This window comes from Rana temporaria, chromosome 10 (assembly GCF_905171775.1).
Source record: "Rana temporaria chromosome 10, aRanTem1.1, whole genome shotgun sequence".
Classification (NCBI taxonomy): domain Eukaryota; kingdom Metazoa; phylum Chordata; class Amphibia; order Anura; family Ranidae; genus Rana; species Rana temporaria.
The window spans coordinates 141,550,800-141,571,971 of NC_053498.1; the positions used below are offsets into that span (position 1 = coordinate 141,550,800).

At 43.4% G+C, this 21,172-nt stretch overlaps 1 protein-coding gene and 3 non-coding genes across 5 annotated transcripts in view; all 4 read right to left on the minus strand.

Moving 5' to 3' along the window:
* Positions 1–252: 252 nt before the first annotated feature.
* TRIM28 (tripartite motif containing 28) overlaps positions 253–21,172 on the minus strand; it is a 28,837-nt gene continuing 7,917 nt past the window's right edge. The window contains exons 2-16 of one of the 2 annotated variants that reach the window (XM_040326446.1): positions 13,536–13,642; positions 12,491–12,623; positions 10,122–10,254; positions 9,415–9,531; positions 9,183–9,297; positions 8,916–9,062; positions 8,723–8,837; positions 6,407–6,532; positions 6,250–6,289; positions 5,938–6,157; positions 4,620–4,894; positions 4,104–4,206; positions 3,496–3,570; positions 2,654–2,788; positions 253–921 (exon numbers count right to left, since the gene is read on the minus strand). In XM_040326446.1, the coding sequence (XP_040182380.1) occupies positions 709–921; positions 2,654–2,788; positions 3,496–3,570; positions 4,104–4,206; positions 4,620–4,894; positions 5,938–6,157; positions 6,250–6,289; positions 6,407–6,532; positions 8,723–8,837; positions 8,916–9,062; positions 9,183–9,297; positions 9,415–9,531; positions 10,122–10,254; positions 12,491–12,623; positions 13,536–13,642 (2,054 nt within the window). In that variant the 3' untranslated portion in view covers positions 253–708. Of the gene's footprint in view, positions 922–2,653; positions 2,789–3,495; positions 3,571–4,103; positions 4,207–4,619; positions 4,895–5,937; positions 6,158–6,249; positions 6,290–6,379; positions 6,533–8,722; positions 8,838–8,915; positions 9,063–9,182; positions 9,298–9,414; positions 9,532–10,121; positions 10,255–12,490; positions 12,624–13,535; positions 13,643–21,172 lie in introns of both variants that reach the window. The other variant, XM_040326445.1, reaches the window with a different exon arrangement.
* LOC120916684 lies at positions 11,625–11,768 on the minus strand. The gene has a single exon (XR_005744094.1). It is a non-coding gene; the product is annotated as a small nucleolar RNA SNORD94 (small nucleolar RNA).
* On the minus strand, positions 12,829–12,971 carry LOC120916682. The gene has a single exon (XR_005744092.1). It is a non-coding gene; the product is annotated as a small nucleolar RNA SNORD94 (small nucleolar RNA).
* LOC120916683 lies at positions 16,747–16,890 on the minus strand. Its single transcript, XR_005744093.1, has one exon. It is a non-coding gene; the product is annotated as a small nucleolar RNA SNORD94 (small nucleolar RNA).

Here is a 21,172-nt window from a genome sequence, read left to right on the forward strand (position 1 = left end):
TAACAGGTAACACTAGTACAAGCGCCGCTATCCTGTCTGTGTACCAAATTATACATAAACAAAAATATGGAATTCTATGCTTTCAGAAATTAAACATTTAAGGGCAAACCTTCCATCGTAAGCGACAGATGGAGTAAACAGTACTATGATTGGAGCTCCCATCAATACAATGACAGAAGTGGAACTCGACAGTAATATACAAAACTAAATTTGACCAACTGCAAAGAAACTACAAAAATAACTGGAGAGATCTTTACATTAGAACTTTATAGTAGATGTTTTCCCCGAACTCTCCATCCAACAAGAAAGTTTACACAGAGTAACAGCACCTGTCCTGGTGGAACATCTTAAACTGACTAGAGAAATGTGTGCGGCGTCCAAATGGTTGTCGTGACTTCAGGGGATTTTTGCATACAAGTGGAACTGCAGAGGCATTGAACAAACGATACAGGCGAATGGAAAGGAAAAAAAAAAAAAAAAACCCTCTGACAACTACATTTACCTCTCTGGAAAACCTCCACTGCCAAAGACTTCCACTCACTCGTGTTCCAGTGACAACCTATCACTCAGCTATTGAAAAAGGAAATAGGGAGGGACTATAATAAAATCTCCAGTCATTTGCGCAGTTGTGACTTCGTATGAAGACAAAACATGCGCATGTCCACTTGGATTAGACCAAAAATCGGGTTTGGATCTGGGCAGGAAGAACTATTCTGCATCACCGCTGTTCCTTACAGACGATACGCTCTCGCTGGTTGAGCTCAAGGGTGAACTCCGCTGAGTCGAGCTTTCGTTCTGCTGATCTTCATCCATGCCCACTTCGCTTGCGAGGCAAGAAAACTTGCGATCTCCGAAGAGCAGGCTGAGTCTGGCTTCGAAAAATGACTGCAGCTCGATGATGGACTGAACCACTGCTTTATCCTGTAGGAATACACAACATTTTCATTACCGCAGGGCAGTGGGGTGTTGCATTTCAGCCACAGCAAAGAGAAAACGGTTGCATGCTTTTAAAGTGTTGTCTGCCATTTTTATTTTACAGGTAATCAAGCTAACCTGTAGGTAAAACGAATATCTAAGCGTGTACCATTTAGGCGATATTCCCCTGCATGCAGCAGCTGACGTCAGCAGCACATGCGTTCTGAAGGTCTGGCATACCGCGCCAGAGCGTCTTGCTGGAAACGAGGGATCACAGCGCCGGAGCCTGCAATCCCGGAAGGACAGGAGAGGATGCCAGCCCTCTCAGCGATGAGTGGGGGCTTCGTTCTAAGGCGAGCATTTCATAATGTGCTAGTATGCAATGCACACTAGCATATTATGCCAGTGTCTTGCAAGTTTTTCAGCAGATTACCACCACTTTAAGTCCTGCTAGATCACGTAAGGCTGGCCAATTTCATAGGTATGCAACGTTAAAAAAAAAAAAAAAAAAGTCTATACTGTTTAAAAGCCCTGCTTCAGTTGCTCTCATTTTTTGTAGAGGCCAATCTGCTGACAGCCTAAAAGATTTACTGCTGCTGTTCCGGGGCTTCAGCAAAATGGCAGCCCCCGGCAAGAACAAACAAGGGCAGTGCTAGAGGCAATTTACAGCACGCACTAATTTCAGTACCATAACTTGTGTGACAAGCATGTTCCCTGCTAAAGAATATTTTTTTTTATCAAGTTACTTTAATGTGGAATGCATGTTCTAGGTTAAAGCTCCACTTTAACCGCTTCAGCCCCAGAAGATTTTACCCCCTTCTGGACCAGAGCACTTTACAATTTGGCACTGTGATGCTTTGACAATTGCACGGTTGTGTAAAAATGTACCCAAACTAAAATTTGCATTTTTTTATTCCTACAAAATAGACTTGTGGCATTTGATCACCTCTGCGGTTTTAATTTTTTGCACTATAAACAAGAGCGACAATTTTGGGGGGGGGGGGGGGGGGGTTTGCGCTAATATTGCCCCAGTTTAGGCCCATGTGTATTCTACATTTTTTTTCTTTACCAAAAACACGCAGTAAGCGTATATATTGATTGTTTGCGCAGAGGTTATAGCATCTACAAAATAGGGGGTAATTTTATGGCATCTTTTTAAAAGCAATGGCGGAGATCTGTGATTTTCATTGGAACTGCGACATTGCGGTGGACAAATTGGACACTTTACACATTTTTGGGACCATTGCATTTTTATAGCACTGATCATTGTATAAATGTCAGATTACTGTATAAAGGTCACTGGCAGGGAAGGGATTAACACTAAGGGGCGATCAAGGGGTTAACTGTGTTCTAACTTTAGGAGGGGAACGACAACTTACTAGGGGGAAGAGAGATGGTGTTCATACTTTATATGAACACACGATCATTCTCTTCTCCCCCGAGAGAACCGGGGTCTGTGTGCGTTTACACACACCCCCCGGTTCTCACTGTCACAAGCGATCGTGGATGCCCAGGGGTCATTACGCTGGGCACTTGCTTCTGGGGCACTCATCCAGTGGCCATAAGGCGAAGTGACGCAACACATCGTTTCACCCAGCTCTGCCATTCTGCCACAGTAAAACTGCGGCAGATGGTCGGCAAGTGGTTAAGTAACGTGTGTAACAAAGCAGTTAGGGAAACTTAAAAGCCTTCAATATACATATTTAAATCTCAAAAAAAAGATTTAAGGCTTTCTAACCTCTGCAAGCTTGCTGATATTTCTGAACATCAACCAGACATCCTTAACAAACTCATCAGGGTTGGGGTAGGAAGGAGAGAGCTTCTGCTGCAGCTTGGCTCGAATAAGTGTCAAGTCGATCAATGGGTCATCGTCCTAAAAAAATACAAAGCAAGACAATAAGCATTATTCCTTTAAGACATTTAAAGCAGTAGTAAAGCCTGGAAAAAAAAAAGAAAAGGAAGACTTCAAGCCGTGATGTCATTCCCGTGCATGCACACAGGAAACACATTGTGGCACAGAGCTCTGAATGGAGAGAATACAAAATATGCCGTCCATTTAGAGCACAGTGAGCCAGGTCACAATAGAAAGGGTGGCTATGCTAAAACTACAATAAAGTTATCCACGGGGCCAGGTAAAGTGGAGTTCCACCCATTTAAAAGTCAGCAGCTACAAAAATTGTAGCTGCTGACTTAGACACTCACCTGTGCCACGGTGCAGCCACCCGAAGCCTCGCCCCTTCCTCTCCATGTCACCAACATTGCAAATGTGGGCACCTGGCTGTGACAGTATGAAGCTTTACACAGCTGGCCACGCATGTCGCACTGCGCTGTCTGGATTGGCCAGACAACCTTGTGGGATTTGTGATGAGTCCCAGAAGATTGGAGGGGGGTGAACTTCTGCTTGGTGCCACCCCCCCAAAATGACATGCCAAATGTGGCATGTCAGGGGGGTCATGAGTACTTAAAGCGGAAGTTCATTTTTTGGGTGAAACTCTGCTTTAAGACAAAAATCAAACTTTATGCAGCAGTTAGGAGTAAATTCAGGAGATATTGGCCTGCAACAGTAAATTATATACTTACCGCTCCACTTGAGAGTCTGTGAAAAGGCCTGCACGGGTCATGGCAAAATAGTTCCAACAGTACACGTTCACACTTCTGAAATGACAATTATGAAAATTTGTTTAGAATGGTGGAATACACACAGGCTGCACATCACAACTGCTGAACCCAGAAGTTACGTTTAAAGTATAAAGCAGTCTGTATTTGCCCACTATATGTTCATGTTTGTGTAACCAGCCTAAGGTAGGAAACTATGACAGCATCTGTATCTTGGGGTCCACTGAGAGATGAAATAATTTAAAACTTTTGTAGTGGTTCCTATAAGAAAAAAGTAAAGTGCCTAGTTCTAGCCGAGCCGTTTTACATCAGCCATTTGTCCCCACACCTCCCAAAAATAACGTTCCCAGCAGAAAATCTTCTATATAGATTGCACTTAATTGCCTCCCAAATAGCGCAGCGGTATTGAACTCCTTTGCCCAAGCAGACTACTGGAAAGTCATTGGAGAGAGAGAGAAGGGGGGGAAGCTATAATTTACTGTGGAGCTTTTCAATTTTGCATGCATGTGAAATAAGGGGACCACGTAAGATTTTGAAAAAAAAAAAAAAAAAAACAACTACTTCACACAAACCTTCTGATCAGCTGCTGACATGCCAGAGGGATGGATATCTGCTGGAACGTCTCCTTGAACAGTCTTTGGAAAATCCTGGCACAGCATACACTTCCAGTCTCCACTAGATGACAAAACATTAGTAAGCTACTGAATTGCATATTACTGTTTACACTCCCCCCCCCCCATCAAAAGTCCTGGAGCAACCTTTCCTGTCATTAGATAAGGGTCAATAGGCAGATAGGTTCTGTTTTTCAGATGATCAGCAGGTATCCAGTGCCCGGCATCTGCAGATTAGCTTCTGCTGTGCAGTATAGCAGAAACACACAGGAGAGACAGCCTGTAACAGTAAAACTGCTATGGGGTGGTCTTTAAAATGGTTAAAATTGCTCTTTACCCATACTTGCATAAAAAAAATGCTTTAAACTGGGAAAAAGCTTTAGTTCCCCCCTCCCTCCAGATTTTCAGAGCTCAGCTACAGTGTTTTAGCACAACTAAATAAATTACTTCTAAACAAGTTATAATCAATCGTAATACCTTGCTACTTCAACGGCAGGCAGGTGGCAGTCTCTGTGGAAGCCGTGTTTACATTGACCACACGTAAGCAGTGTCCCATCTTTCTGGCAGACCTTACAGCGAGCAGAGCCAGCGTCTGATGACTTAGTGCTAGCATCTGAAGCAACCCCATCGCCGGCTGCACTTGTAGGGCGAGCTGCAGAAGCACTTTCAGGCAGGCCATCGGGTCGCATTTGAGGTTTTTCCTCATTGGATTCACCGGTTGGGATGCTGATGCCCGTTTCCATTGCCTCTTCCTGCCAAGGAAAAAAAATAATTTGATGATATACAAATCTGAAGCGTATAATTTCAGAGTTTAAAAGGTGAAGAAACTAAGAAAAATATTTTCCTTCCACTGCCAATATAAAACCTCATTTTGGCAATTGGAGGCAGTACAGCTTTTTCCAACATTCCCAGCTCCTATACTAGCAGTACGTCACTTCTGGTTCCATCTCCTTCAGCCTGTGACAGACATTAGGGGTGCAATACCCTTGATGTCTCATTAAATATCTGTCACTACCATTGTTTTTACTAAATCTTTAAAACTGCTCTGCCAGTAAAAAAAGGTTAGGATACTGCAGCAGAATCAATACCATTTTTGGGATGTTAGAATTGCCACACCTGCGCTCAAATCATTATTCAAGCATAAGCTCACCAATTCTGCCACATTCCAATGAACAACATTTAAAGTCCTGGATCTTTCTAAAGAAATCCCCCCCCCCCCCCCCCACATAATTCGCAGCCAGATATTTTTTAGTAGGCAATTCCCTGCAAATAAAAAACAATTGGCTGCTCAGCCACTTAAGAGTTTACAGGCAGTGGGAGGGGACATCAGAGGCCCTCCTGTGATCCACCAATGGCAGCCGTTTACCATAGGACTGACCGAGAACCATGTCTTTTCCGGTGCCAGCAGACAAACCTTGCTTTTTTGTGGGAAAGCCCAAGATTTTTTTTTTTTTTTTTAAATAAAGGATCTGGAGACTTAGGTTCTCTTACAGAAATCCGGGCTCTGTCATGCTCTGGTTTAGCGACATTCCAAGAGTGTGTGCAATTTTAAAGTGCAACACATTCGGTATCCATTTACAAAAAAATTGTGGTAACTCACGAAACTTCCCCCCCCCATTTTATTCCCTAGGGTCTCTGCTTAAAACAATGTTGGGGGGGTTCTATTTTTTGCTGTAAAAGAATGTTTACATGTAGGAGTACCAGAATTGGTTTGGGCTGGATGGTTAATTAAATGCAACGATTGTTGGGCACACAGAATCTGACACTCAACTTACAGTTTATATATTTTACTTACCTTTACAATAGGATCTCCTCCACCCGCTGCTGCCGCTGCAGCAGCAGCTGCATTCCCCCTCTCAATTACAATTAGATTATAGTCCTCTGTGGTGTTTCCAGGAAACACTTTAAAAACTGGGGGTTGCGTAGCTGGACTAAGATCAACATCCAAGCGCTCCAAGCTGACCCTAGGAACTTTCTTCAGCTGTTCATTATCACCTCCCTCTGAATTGCGCCCCCTTTAAAAGAAAATGCATACATAATTAGGCTTTATACAGTACAGTGAGCATTGGTCATTTAAGCATATAATGTACCCGATAAAGAACTTTACCTTTTTTGACCAACAGAATCCACCCCAGAAGATTCACCCTCTAGGAGAAAAAAAAAAAAAAAATGTTAAAGATCTCACAAAATACAGCGTACCTGTACCAATGGCGCAAGTCACTGGAAAACGAACACACCTGCAAAGTCATCTTGAATAAAGTTACCTCTCCCTTGACCAGATCTGGACCGGTTCTGTACCATTGGACTGAAGTTAGTAAGGGGTGTCAGCACTTGTGAATTAGAATTATGCGACGATGGCAGGACACCAGTTTTGTCTGATACAATCTTTCCTGAAATAAAAACATTTTTTTTTTTATAAAACATGCCAAAAATTGGTATCGAACTGTATTTTCTGGCCTGTAGGCCCAATTCACATTGACATAATTTGGCGCATGTCAGTGCGAAGGGGCCACATTTATCCACATGGCATGCACAGGTGTTTCTGTGCAGCCAGTCCCATTCATGTCTACTGCACACACTTCTCCCCAATTCATCTGTGTAGGTGTGCATCCCCGAATGCAGACAGTGAGTTTGTGGACACAACCGAAGCCATGAGCTTCATATTAGGAGCAGTGGCTGTGTCCAATGCATTCCAATAAACACAAATAGGAGTGCCTGCAAGCAGATGTAGGGACACCTGTGCTTTGAAATGCGGCCAAATACAGCCCTTTGCTTGAATGTATGCTTAAGGAAGCATGTGCCAAGGCCTTACTCTTAAGATGTTGACTGGACCGCAGTCGCTTTAGTGCACATCACCAGATCTGGCTCAGGTAAGTATTAGTGGGAGAGAAGATCACCGCTCAAGGTAGGTCTATTGTAGGGTCAGCCATGAATAAGCACTGAAGCCAGTGCGAAACGTCGGTATTCTCCTGTTCCTATTGCTGTGATCTGCTGTGTTCTTGCTGTTGATTTGAATAAAGACAACCTGTTTGGTTTGGAGTGCGGCTGTCCATCCCTCATCTTTTTACCAATAAGTATTAGTGGGACTGCAGTGGTGCCTGCATACTGAAGGATTTTTACCTTCATGTATAAAACGCATGAAGGTTGAGAGAAAAAAAAAAAAAAAAAAAAACACACACACCTTCAGGCTGTATTAAGTAACAAGACAGCTCATTATGGAAGAGCTTGTTGCACAAGCTTACTGTTAAATAGGGATCTAGCAATCATTTTATCGCTCAGTTACATCCTCTGCCTACATAACAACCACATCTTGATTCACAATTAAAAGACATCCTCCATAGTAGACTTACAGACCCAACTTTCATATACTAGCCGTAAAAAGGGGGTTGTAAAGGAAAGGGGGGGGGGGGGGAGGGAAATTCCTTTACAACCCGTTTAACGTGGTTGTAAAGGATTTTTTTTTTTATATTAACATGTCATACTTGCCTCCACTGTGCACCTCGTTTTGCAGAGTGGCCCCAAACCTCTTCCCCACATTAGATAACCCCCCTGGGAGAAGCGCTCCCGAGAGTATTACCCAAGGTTTCATAGGGCAAGGTATCCACTGCAGACAAGGCAAGACGAGGACGCAAGCCAAAAAGGCCAAACCCTATATTGTGGGCCATAATATGCACATACTACCCAGTAAACTTTATTTTTCCCTATGAAAAGCCTAAATGTTGAAAGCAGAGCTAAACAAATGCTGGGTCACCATGGCAACTAGAAATTGCATCCTGGTACCTGGGTTTTTGTCAGTCCATTCCCAGGCGTGCAATTCCTATTGCCCAACACCCCAGACATGCAATTCTGGGCAGCTGGTTGCCAACCACAAGGTCGGCATATTCTGGGAAGGAATCTATTGACCTCCCTCCCAGAACCCTTCAAAAGTGACTTTGGACACAGCTTAAGGTATATGGCCAATCACAGCGGGCTTTACCGTGTCCAATCACATAGTAAACAGACTTGTCGGCAGTAATTTTCCTCATGCACTCACAGCATAAGAGCCGGTAAACTGCAAATCTGACACAAACCAATACTCAGCGCCCAGAGGCGATTCAGTTTGCATGTGTTGCGCTGTATAAGTTTCTCACTCAGTGCACCAGTAAATAAAAAAAGTGAATACCAAAAAGAAAGCGCTGTCAAATAAAATCCAATATGGGTACAGTGTTGCAGCAGTTGTCATTCAAATTGTCAGTGCTGAAAGCTGACCTGGGCAGGAATAAGGTGAAAGTTTCTAGTAGGCAAATTGTTTTGTTGAAAAGAAAGCTTTGATATTAAACTTTTTTTTTTTTTAAATATAAAAACTAACAAATTGCTCTTAACCTTTTTTTTTAGCTGGCTCCTAGATTCAAAGCAAATTTGTCAAGCCCTGGTTTAAAGATTTGTGCGATTGACTAAAATCTTTGGCAGCTGATATATGGATTCAATTGATCAAATTGCACTTTCAACTCCACTTGATGAAATCCAGATACGGACATTTACAACCGATGTCTTAATCAGGTGTACATTCACAGACTATACTTGTGGTAGGAAAGCCTTACCAAAGAACTCAGCATGTTTTGTCCAGGTTTCAGAATCCCACTGAAATCTCAGATCACCTAATGGTTCAACTGGATCTACAGCAACCTTCAGAGAATGGTGCAGCTGAAAGTAGATCTAGGAGCGAAGAATTAATTTGTTAGTGTATGATGTGTCAAGTAGGTACATAGTCCTTGAACATTCAAATCCCCCTACCATTTTTTTGGAAAGCAGCAAAGCGGTGTTATTGCTGCTCTCAAGGGCCCAGGAAGCAAACTTCAGAATGTGTTCTTGCTGTTTCTGTAGCTTGGTCATATTCCAGTGCTGCTTTTCTAGTTTATCTTGATGTCCTTCTGTCACTTTCTAAATAGAAAACGAGATTACAAAATTAATTCAGGTTAACAAAACACGTCAAGAGAATTCCACAACTAGAACCGTTTGAGATGCGCAAAAAACCCATGACCGCCACACAAGCAGACAAACCTGCATATCGCTAACAAGTAGCTTTCCACGCTTGTTGAGCTCTTTCATGATTTGCAAGATGGCCATTTTCACATCTACCTGTAGCCTCTTCTGCATATCAATCACTTGACGAATCCTGCAAACAAAATTTCTTAAGATTAGACCCCAGATTAAATGATTAATGTCGCCAGCTTTAAAAAAAAAAAAAAAAAAAAAAAAAAAAGCGGCAGCAGCAGATTCTAGAAATACTTACGAGTTACGAACATCCTTGGTAGATTTCTGAAGGGTAGTGTGTTTTTCTCCAAGTCTCTTCACAAGAGCAGACAAGATTTTGCGCTGATTCTTGACAGCATCCTCAAAAAATTGATACCTGGGAAGTTTAGACAATTCAATTCACTTTTAGACTACTACTAAACCTTTTAAATTAAAAACACAATTCAGTTTAGGCCAAAGTATTCAAAAAATGTTTTTAAATATCGCAATAAGCGTGTATTGATTTACACAAAAGTTATAGCATCTACAAAATAGGTGATTTATGGCATAAAAAAAAATGATGGTGGTGATCAGCGATTTTTAATCGGGACTGCAATATTGCGGTGGACAGATCACACTTTTGGGACCAGTGACAATTACAGCGATCAGTGCTATAAAAACTAACCGATTACTGTATAAATGTCACTGGCAGGGAAGGGGTTAACTGGGGGATGGGACTTAGTATGCACACACGATCTGTCCCCCCTGAGAGAACCGTTATCTGTGTGTTTACACACAGGTTCTCGTTCTATTATGAACGATCGCGGTGCCTGACGGTCATCACGCCCACGCATCGGCTCCAGCCTCTAGTGGTCAAAGGCGAAGAGACTTAGTTTCTCCCATGGGAGCCAACCTGCCACAGTACAACTGCAGTGGCTGGTCGGGAAGGGGTTTAAATAGCAGAGGAAGTAAAAAACTAAAGCTTACTGGTGATCCTTGTGTCCCTGTAGTTGGCAGTCACGGCAGGTCAATGTGTCACAAGTATCACAGAACAGCATGAGAGGCTCCTGCTTATGGACTGGGCAGAATACAGTATGTTCTGACTCCTTCTGGGATCCACCTAATAAAAGCAGAAAAGTTATACAAACTTGGAAACTCACTCAACACAAATTTAAATAAAGCCAATATTCTACAGTGATGACCATGGCTTAAACTGGAAGTCACAGGCTTGTCCCAGGGCAAATTCAAGCCTGTCCAGAGCCACTAATCTACCTGGAATCATACCAAGGCCATTGATCGCAAACCTTGGCACCCCAGATGTTTTGGAACTACATTTTCCATGATACTCAACTACATTGCACAGTGCATGAGCATCATGGGAAATTTAGAGCCAAAACATCCAGGGTGCCAAGGTTCACCATCACTGCCCTAGGAGTATATTGGCATTGCAGCAGAAAAAGTCAAGGGACAGCCTTTATATCCCAAGATGGTAAGACATGCTACTTTAATAAAAACTGCAACTTTTTGGGGTAAAAACACATAAACCCTGTTAAGACAATAAATAAAAAGTTCTGCAGCGTTTGCTTTTATGTACCATATCCCCCCCTCCCACAGCAGCATTTGTTATATTGCCACCCAACTATATACCCCAACACCTGCCTCTTTGGGCCTCAACTACCCAATGGCTGCTTGTGTGTACAGAAATCCATGTGCATGCCCACAGTGCAGCGCGAACGCGGAAAGAATGGTCACTAAAAAGCACAAGTTTTAAAGAACAATACTCTGCAGCCGATTAAATTACTGTCCAGATCATACAAATATCAAACACTGGTATGAGTCATAATATGACACTGCAGTTTTTACATGAAAAAGACAACGTGCAAAAGAATGAAGAGACATTCCTTACAACACAAAGAAGTTGCTGGGGGTAAAATTCACAAGCGCAAACCATCCAACTTGAAGGAGCTGGAGCAGTTTTGCAGGGCCGAATGGGCAAACATCCCACTGGTAAGATCTGACAAGCTCAGAGACTTTTCCAAAGCAACTTCGAGCCGTGATTGCCGCAAAAGGTGGCGCTACAAAGTATTGACTTTAGGGGGGGTGAATAGTTATGCACATTGACCGTCTGTTTTGTCCCATTTGTTTGCTTCACAATATAAAAAATACCTCTTCAAAGTTGTGGGCGTGTTCTGTAAATTAAGTGATGCAAATCCTCAAACAATCCATGTTAATTCCAGGTTGTGAGGCAACAAAAACACGAAAAATGCCAAGGGGGTGAATACTTTTGCAAGACACTGTACAACAGTTCTGAGCTTACATGCCAACACATAGAACACTGAATACTCATTTCAAAAGCTTGTCTAGTAACTAACCCAATATATCCCCATATTAGAACTGAACTAAACTGAAACTTCCTTATTTTACAGCAATAAGTAGGAAAGTAAAGCAGAAAGCCCAGAAGAAGGAAATCGCTGTAGAGATTGTAAAGATGTGGCTCAGTCGGGCGACAGTCTCATGCAGACCAGTTTCCAAGCAGCCAACTACACGTTAACAAATCTTAGAAACGTCACAATCCGCATTCGGCTCCCATGATACAGCCGAGGTCCGTACCCCTGCGCGACTCATCATTGCCACGTAAAAAGAAAAGTCAAATGAAGAGAAAGATTTGTAAATCTATGCTGCCAATACCAACAAGAATCTGCTACAAAAAACAAAAAAATGGGGGGACCCACAAACCTAGGTCATCTAGAGAGCTTCATGGGACACTGGTGTGGCTTTGAAATCGCACTGTAGTACCATTTCCATGCCACAGATCGGAGCGATTTGCATCTTCATTTTACAGAAGTCCATGCAAGTCACAATGAGAGAGGGAGAGAACAGGAACCCTTTTCAGAATTGCTGCGACATGAACGATTCCATGGCCAACAATGGTGTACGATTTGCCATGCATTTTGGAACTCAAATTGCACCAGTGTGAACCAGGACTTAGGGTGCAAACGGGGGGGGGGGGGGGGGTATATTAGTGCAGGGTTTGACAAAAATTAGTTTGAATGTAGGAGCCAGCTAAAAAGTTAGGAGCCAGTTTTTTTTTTTAGTATTAGGGTACTTTCACACTGGGGCGTCGCAGGCGTTGGCAGTAAAGTCTACCATCATTTTTGCCACGATTTTCAGCCGCTAGCGGGGCGCTTTTAATCCCTGCTAGCAGCCGATAAAGGGTTAAAACAGCCCGCAAATCGCCATGGCCGCACTGCCTCATTGATTTCAATGGGCAGGGGCACTTTATTCTACTAAGGTTTTGGAAGAAAAACTAGATCTTGTCACAATGCTTATGAAAAGTTCAGGGGTGCACTTGTTACCTTTGACTTTGACAGTATGATCCTTGGTATACTTGACTCGCTGATGGGCTTCCACGCAAGTCTCGCACAGCCATTCGGTGCACTCCACACAGTAACTATTAGCTATGGCATTGTCCTCGCAGCTGGTGCACCTCTGCATTACAAAAGGAAACAAAAAGTGATGTGTCAAGTATTAACAATCATATGTACTCCCAACAGCAAATCAAAGGAGCAAAATGTATTACCGAGATCTGAAAAAAGTTTGTCAACTAAAAAATTATTTTACAGCAATAAGTAGGAAAGTAAAGCAGAAAGTCCAGAAGAATGAAATGGCTGCAGAGGCCATGAATTGTAAAGATGTGGCTCAGTCGGGCGACAGTCTCATGCAGACCAGTTCCAAGCAGCCAACTACACGTTGACAAATCTTAGAAACGTCACAATCTGCATTCGGCTCCCATGATACAGCCGAGGTCCGTACCCCTGCGCGACTCATCATTGCCACCTTAAAGTGGTTGTAAACCCTTACAAACACACTTTATGCTACATGTTAGCCTATAAGGCTAACCTGTAGATACCCTGGATATCTCCAAAACGGTTTAGGCGATATCCTCTGCGTTTGTAAAAGTAATTGGTGCACTGAAGCAATGACACGTACATACCATTGCTTTCAGCGACTACTTTTACCGGCGGGTCCCGCGCTTTTGCACGGGAGTGACGTCATGGTAGCTTCGGGCAATCACAGTGCCGAAGCCGCAATACCCGGAAGTAACTCTGGGACATGTCACCGGCCAGTGCTGTAACAAGCATGGCAGCTTCGATCCCAGGTAATCATGTTATGCATACTAGCTCATTATGCCTTTGTCTTGCAGGTATTATGATTTTTTTTTGCAAAGTGGGTTTACAACCACTTTAAAAGAAAAGTAAAATGAATAAGAGAAGGTTTGTAAATCTACGCAGCCAATACCAACAAGAATCTGCTACAAAAAAAAAAAAACACAGCCCCCTCCACAAAAATGTTGCCACCACACAAGTCTTATTTCTTATCAAATTTTTTAAATGGTCTTACGTGAATAGTCTCTGGTTGACCGGATGCCGAATCCTCTCTAAGGAAGTAGTTTTCAACCAAGTCCCTCTGTAAGCACTGATTCTTACACACTGGACAATTAACCACGGCTGGAAATAAAATAATAAAACATTAAGCAAACAGACTTTAGCACAGAACATCTTATGTACATTACGATTGAGGCAGGTTCCAAGTTCCATCGACGCAAAATACTAGAAAGGTGTCAACATTAATTCAGCTGTACATTATCATTCAGTTTTGCCAACAGCTATAGTGTGCAAAGACCTGTACGACACCCAAAGGCATAAGCCCATGCCCCAGGGTCTATGAATACTTTGTCTAGACAACTATAAAGGCATGCCCACACGACAAAAAACAACAACACATTGCTATGTGTGGCTAGAATGGCAACCGTACAAGTCTGTTGAAGTGCCAGCGCAACTGAGCGCGTGATAAAAACGGCCTACACACCACCACCACCACACTTTCTGGATAGAACAGCATCTCACTGGTCTATTCACACAAATCGGTCATAAATCCTGACTCACAAAATAAAATGTGCTTTAAAAATGAAAATGCCTGTGTATAATAAAAATAAGTGTAGGACCACTTTCCAATCTCCTTGCAGTGGTCCCAGGATAAAGGAGAGCAACTGGGAGAAAGTCTGCTTATATTTTAAAGTTCATGAACAAGGGCCTTCATGACAAGACCAGATATTTTTATGAAACACTAGATAAAAATAAAAGTTTAAAGGGGTAGTAAAAAAACAAAAAAAACACCGAAAAATAGCTTCCTTTACCTTAGTGCAGTCCTTCACTTACCTCATCCTTTTATTTTGCTTTTAAATGTTCTCATTTCTTATGAGAAATCCTCACTTCCTGTTCTTCTGTCTAACTCCACACAGTAATGCAAGGCTTTCTCCCTGGTGTGGAGTGTCGTGCTCGCCCCCTCCCTTGGACTACGGGAGAGTCAGGAGACCCACTAACAGCTCCTTTATCTGCAATGTAGAGAGAGTCCTGACTCTCCTGTAGTCCAAGGGAGGGGGTGAGCACGACACTCCACACCAGGGAGAAAGCCTTGCATTACTGTGTGGAGTTACAGACAGAAGAACAGGAAGTGCGGATTTCTCATAAGAAATAAGGACATTTAATAAAAGCAAAATGGAAGGATGTGGTATGGTAATGGAAGCCATTTAGGATTTTTTTTACCTTTACAACCCCTTTAACTCAGTTAAGGGCCTGTGTCAGACGTTGCTTTACTACCCACTCTAAGTGAATCAAAAAACATGCACCCATCAGGTCATTCTGAATGGTCCAAGGAACAACTTGAACTAATGCCAATCTGCCGCCATCAACCCCCAACTTGTTAGTGCTGATTAGGGGGTGCCCAACCTTTGACTTGTGGGGCACGACCTACTGGTCTGATGGCGGGTCGGCAAGCCCAGATGGCGGGTTCCTGACTGGTGCCTGCATTAGAGGAAGCAGAGACACATAAGCCAATGCTTCCTGTATGGAGCCATCTCCTGTCACAGGCAGAGCGATTCCAATCGCACTCCGCCTGGGACAGCAACATCCGACAATACCTGTAGCAAGTGAGATTTTTTAATAGATTAATAAAAAGGGCAACTCCACTTCCGTGTGAAATGATTGCGACACTAATCATTTTGTAATTGATTAAAAATAACCTAATTTTCAATCTGCAGCCTGAGAATACATTGCAATAGGGTTGTCCAGATACCGATACCAGTATCGGTATCGGGACCGATACCGAGTATTTGCGCTAGTACTCGTACTCGCGCAAATACTCCCGATACCAAAATAGAATACTTTTTTTTTTTTTTTGTGACATCGAACACAAATTGGATGGCACCATTGGATGGCACCGATAGGTGGCACTGGCATTGATTGAATGGCACTCATAAATGGATGGCACTGATAGGTGGCACTGGCATTGATTGGGTGGCACTGATGAGATGCACTAATAAGCTGCCTCCCTGCACTGATGCACTAATGGGCACTGATCTGCACTGATAGGTGGCACTGGCTAGCTGCACTTTTGGGCACTGGCACCGATGAGCTGCACGGACAGTGATCACTCCTTCAATGATATGTAGTTTTCCAGTACCGTATGCTAAAAAACAGCCCCACACCATGATGTACCAGTTCTTCATAATTCTAAATATCTTTGGTCTGTATTGTGGTTTGAAAACGGTCACATGACATTAAAAAAAAGTATCGGTATTCGGTATCGGCGACTACTTGAAAAAAAGTATCGGTACTTGTACTCGGTCCTAAAAAAGTGGTATCGGGACAACCCTACATTGCAACATGGCTACCTGGAGCTTTCTGTACAGAGTGCGTACTGACCATTCCCCAGAAACAATTTCCTTATGAGATTTGCTCAATTTTTCCAAAAGTCTGCCTAGGATATGGTACTTCTGTTACCTGTGGGTTTGGTGCACTTCAGAAAGTACACCACACCTGCAGGATACAATAGAAGGTGATAAAATGCAGCTAATCCATAGGAAAGACACAGGTACCCTGCACTACAGCACATCAGTGTGAAAGCGGCCTTAGGCCCCTTTAAAACTGTCTGATCGGGTCCACCTGTGAGATCAGCTTCTACTGAAACATAACCCACCCCAGAATAACCTATTCCAAGAGCTCTTTATCTACACAGAATGCAAACTCTTGGGAGCCAAGGCAGAAGCAATACGTTTTGCTGAGAAATAAATCCATTGGATGCATGTGAAGTAGGACAGGGAGGGGTGGGGATAACAAGTTTGGTAGCCCGGCTGCATATGTGTGTGTGGGGGGGGGGGGGGACACGGCTGCATTTGTGGGGGGGGGGAACGACACATTTAAAAAAAGTATCGGTATTGGCGAGTACTTGAAAAAAAGGATCGGTACTCGTACTCCGTCCTAAAAAAGTGGTATCGGGACAACCCAACTAGCAACTAACCCAATATATCCCCAAAGAACCCTGAAATACTAACAGTGCATAGTTGAATAAGAAAAGTAAATTAGCAGGTTCTGTCAAGTATAATCATTCCTATGTACTCCAAACTTCAAATCAAAGAAGCAAAAAGTGTACTACTGAAATCTGAAAAAAAAGTTTGTGAATTAGAACTGAAACTTCCTTATTTTACAGCAATAAGTAGGAAAGTAAATCAGAAAGCCCAGAAGAAGGAAATGGCTGTAGAGATTGGAAAGATGTGGCTCAGTCGGGCGACAGTCTCATGCAGACCAGTTTCCAAGCAGCCAACTACACGTTGACAAATCTTAGAAACGTCGCAATCCGCATTCGGCTCCCATGATACAGCCGAGGTCCGTACCCCTGCGCGACTCATCATTGCCACCTTAAAAAGAAAAGTCAAATGAATAGAAGAGGAGATTTGAAAATTTACGCTGCGAATACCAACAAGTATCTGCCACTACAAAAAGACACGGGGGGGGGGGGATGGGGGGGTTTACACATACCTAGGTCAGGGATAAGCAGTTAGCAGACCTCCAGCTGTTGCAGAACTACAAGTCCCATAAGGACTAGCAAGACTAACAGCCACAAGCATGACACCCAAAGGCAGGGGCACGATGGGACTTGTAGTTTTGCAACAGCTGGAGGTCCGCCAATTGCACATCCCTGTTCTAGGTCATCGAGAGCTTCATGGGAGACTGGTGCGGTTTTGAAATCGCATATTACTTTCACTGTCCTACAGTAAAAAATGAACCCCTTACAGTAGCGATTTGCTCTTTTTGTACAAATTTTTGTTCTTTTAACCCCCATTATGTTATTAAACATCTCAGGCCAGGGTCACACCTCTGCTTTTTGCAGAAACACTACAGTGAATTTACCATGGTTTCCTATGGGACACTCTCACATCCATGATTTTTTTTTCCCAGCTGCTGCGTATTTGGAAAGAGCAAGGAGTTTTAACGCAAAATGGTAAGTTTTTGGTTCAATACACTTCAATGGAGAAGCTGCAGAAAAGCATGCAATGCGATTTTGTGGCAATGTGTTTTTTTTTTAATCTGCCCACCAAGAAACTGGCCCAAAAAAAAATATAAAAATTCAAAAATCGCAGGCATTTTTTTAAGGTTATTAATTGATTTATCGAAACAATCGGCCAATTAATCGATTATGAAAATAATCGTTAGTTGCAGCCCTACGGTATACACGTGCATCGCCTCAGTGTGAAAGCACTCGGGCTTTCACATTGAGAATGCTGGGCAGAAGTTGCAGGTGGTATTTAAGCGCCATTTTTAGAGATGTACCGCCTGAAAAAGTGTGAAAGGGGCCTTATGGCAGGGGAGAGCCAGGCACACGGAGCTGAAAGGTTGGGGACGGAGGTGCATAAACTTTCCACCACGGTGATCAGGACTCTGCAGCCATGATTATCGGGGTCAGTACTTGGGTGGGACAGGATCAGCCAGGTTTTCTGTAACAGCTTAGAGAGGGGGCAGGTTAGATTGCACAAGCACTGTACTGTTTAACCTGCTATAAGGGAACAGGAGCTCTCTTTAGGGTCACAAACACTTTATTTTCTGTTGAGAATGGCAATTATCTGCACATGATACAATCGCAGCAATCAGAGTCACCGTTTAACTCCAACCCCATACACACAGACTAACCATACAGAACAGATCCAAAAAAAACTAAAAAGGTGTCCTGGATACTGTCACAGGTAAATCATGTGGCCCAACAACTTATCAGGGTGCATTTCCAAGTGCAACAAAATAAACAAGCAACTGAAAATAAAATGCCCTATATTATGACCCGCTCAGCCTTATAAACAGTCCCACATCCCGGGGCATGCCGTTTTTAAATTTTTGACCACTTTCACATGAGCCCATGAAAGTTTATTTCCCCCGCCGTGAAAGCCTGGGTGCTGCATACCGACACGAACAGCTGTACTCCAGTATTAAAGCGCAAATAAACTTCCGGTAATATTTTTTACATGCAAGGCAAAAGTTATGTGCTAGTATGCATTGCATACTAGCACATTATGTGAAACTTACCTTAGAACAAAGCCCTTCTAGTGGCAAGCTGAAAGGGCTGTCATCTTCACGGACTCAGGCTTTGCGAGGGGCCATAGCCACTCCGATGTCACTCCCACGCATGCGCACAGGAGCCAGCGTTTAGGGGGACAGGATTCTGAAGGAACTGCCTGAATGGCCGATTCTTCAGAACACATGTGCCAGTGATGTCAGCGGCTGCATGTACAGTAAATATCTCCTAAATGGTGCATGTTTAGGAGATATTTACAGTACCCATCGTAAGCATTATGATAGGCTTATCTATAGGTAAAGTTCATGGATGGGCGTTTACTTCCACTTTAATGTAAACCCAGGTATAGTGTACAGGTGCATCTAAAAAATTATTTTTGCACACATCATACTCATCAGCTTACACAAGCACCGGTGTATACCCGAGTAAGGTCATTCAGGTATTAAGGAGGCGGTACTCATCAGCCACTGGGCATTCTGATGAGGAAATTGGATTTTACAGCGCTTGAACTCAGACGACCCACGTGCACAACACCTTAGGCATGAGACAGCGGCACAAAAAAAAAAAAGAAAAAAAAAAAATATATAAATTGTGGAACAAGACTCCGATTGTATAGTGTATGGCTAGCTTTAAAGGGGTTGTAAAGGTTCGTTTTTCACCTTAATGCATCCTACGCATTCGGGTGAAAAAACACCTCGCTGTCACGGGCCCCCCAGTTTTACTTACCTAAGCCCGTTCACCTACTGTACGCGTCCCCGGCATCCTCCTCTCCACAGAGTCTGGCTGTTTATTGGATAGATTGATAGCAGCGCAGCCATTGGCTCCCACTGCTGTCAATCACATCCAATGATGCTGCCGCCGGGGGGGGTGGGGGTTTGGGACCAAGTCATACACTTGGTGTCTATGGATGCCAAGTGTATGACACGGGAGCGCACACACAAGCCAACCCCCTTGGGATAGCTTCCCAGAGGGGATTGGCTTTAGCGGGGAGGAGCCGAGACATCTGCTGTGGGACCCCAGAACAGCAGGATTGGGGCCACTCTGCAAAACAAACTGCACAGTGGAGGCAAGTATAACTATTTTAAAAAAAAACCCCTATACAACCCCCTTTAAACCTCGTGAATTGCGGCTCAACACCCAGAATTCATAAGACTCTGCCGTTACTTGTGTGGGAAGAGAGCACATCATCCAGCCTATAAAACACTATGAGCAACCTGTATGGAGAACAAAAGTGCTACTAATGTTTAGGGTGGAAGGTGCCCAGGACAAATATCCAAAACACAAGCAATTACATTTTGGATATTTGTCCCCGGTCACATACTACCCCAAATGTTGGTAGCACTCTGTGCACCATCCAGCCACTTTCAGACTATTACAGATGAGCTAAACAGTGTGCCAGTTCCTTCTACCCCCATGAAAACATCAGAATATCATGCACCTGCCTAAAGCCGTCTATATAAATGGCACAAAGACACCCAGCATGCATGAACGAGGCACCTCAGCTGGTGGTCCCCTCCCCTAACCCTTTGGGTACCACCATTATGATGCATGCCAACAGGCTCTGCTCAGCCTCTGTCTCTTGGCGGAGCACCATGGCCAATTGATCACCCATCAATCCCATCATTTTGTGTTCATCCCAATTAATAAAATTTCAAACTGTCAATTATCATTGATCAATAGTATTAACAGTACAATAGTTTGATTAGTGATTGAGATGAACACAGTAAAATCATTTATCGATCAGCGTTTGGGATGAAACTAGTTGTGTTTACCCCAGCACTGATCAATAAACTATCACACCATGTTCATTCCAACCACTAAAACTACCACTCCGGGCTCATCTCCCCCCCCCCCTCCATATCAATGTATGACACTGTATTCCAAACCTATCAATAATCTATCACACTGTCCATCCCAATCACTCAATCCATTACACAGTGTTTATTCCAGAGCCCCTTGGCCCATTTACACACATGCAGGGGAGCATTTTGACTTCCCTACTAGTAGTCTGTGAACCTCCTCATGCACCAGTTCCGTTATCTGCGCATGTGTGATGTGCTGCAGGGCACGACGTCTACCTGAGCCCATCTGTACACAAGCACAGAGTGAGAGTGTGTGCGACTTCTCACCTAGGACAGACAGGAAGTGCTGCTTTGCAGTGAGAACAAAGGGACTTTAGAAAACATTCCACTGATAAGGGGAAAAAAAAAAAAAAAAGTAATGGGGGGGGGGGGGGGGGGGTTGGGGGAGAGAGAAGAGTCCCAGCATCACCTTTAGGGTGAAGGTCCACTCACCATACAACCCGATTGAACAGTCACACGAGTAGTGAGGAAATCCCTGCAAATTAATGTAATCCTTTGGGGACCCCCCAAGTCAACCGAACACAAAATTTGGGGTGGCATTACTTTCAATAAGAATGGTAAACAGGACAAATAATCTCCCTAATGGGGGCACAGACAGCAATGAAAACAGATAGGGGATTCTAATATCTCCACTATCCAAAACATTTTTAGTTCTACTTTAAAGTAAACTATAGGCAAGGGGCCAAAGAAAAAAAATAGGAATGCACAGAAACATATGGAAACAATGCAGTGATGGAACATTATGAACGGGCTCTCAGATCTACAGTGAACTAT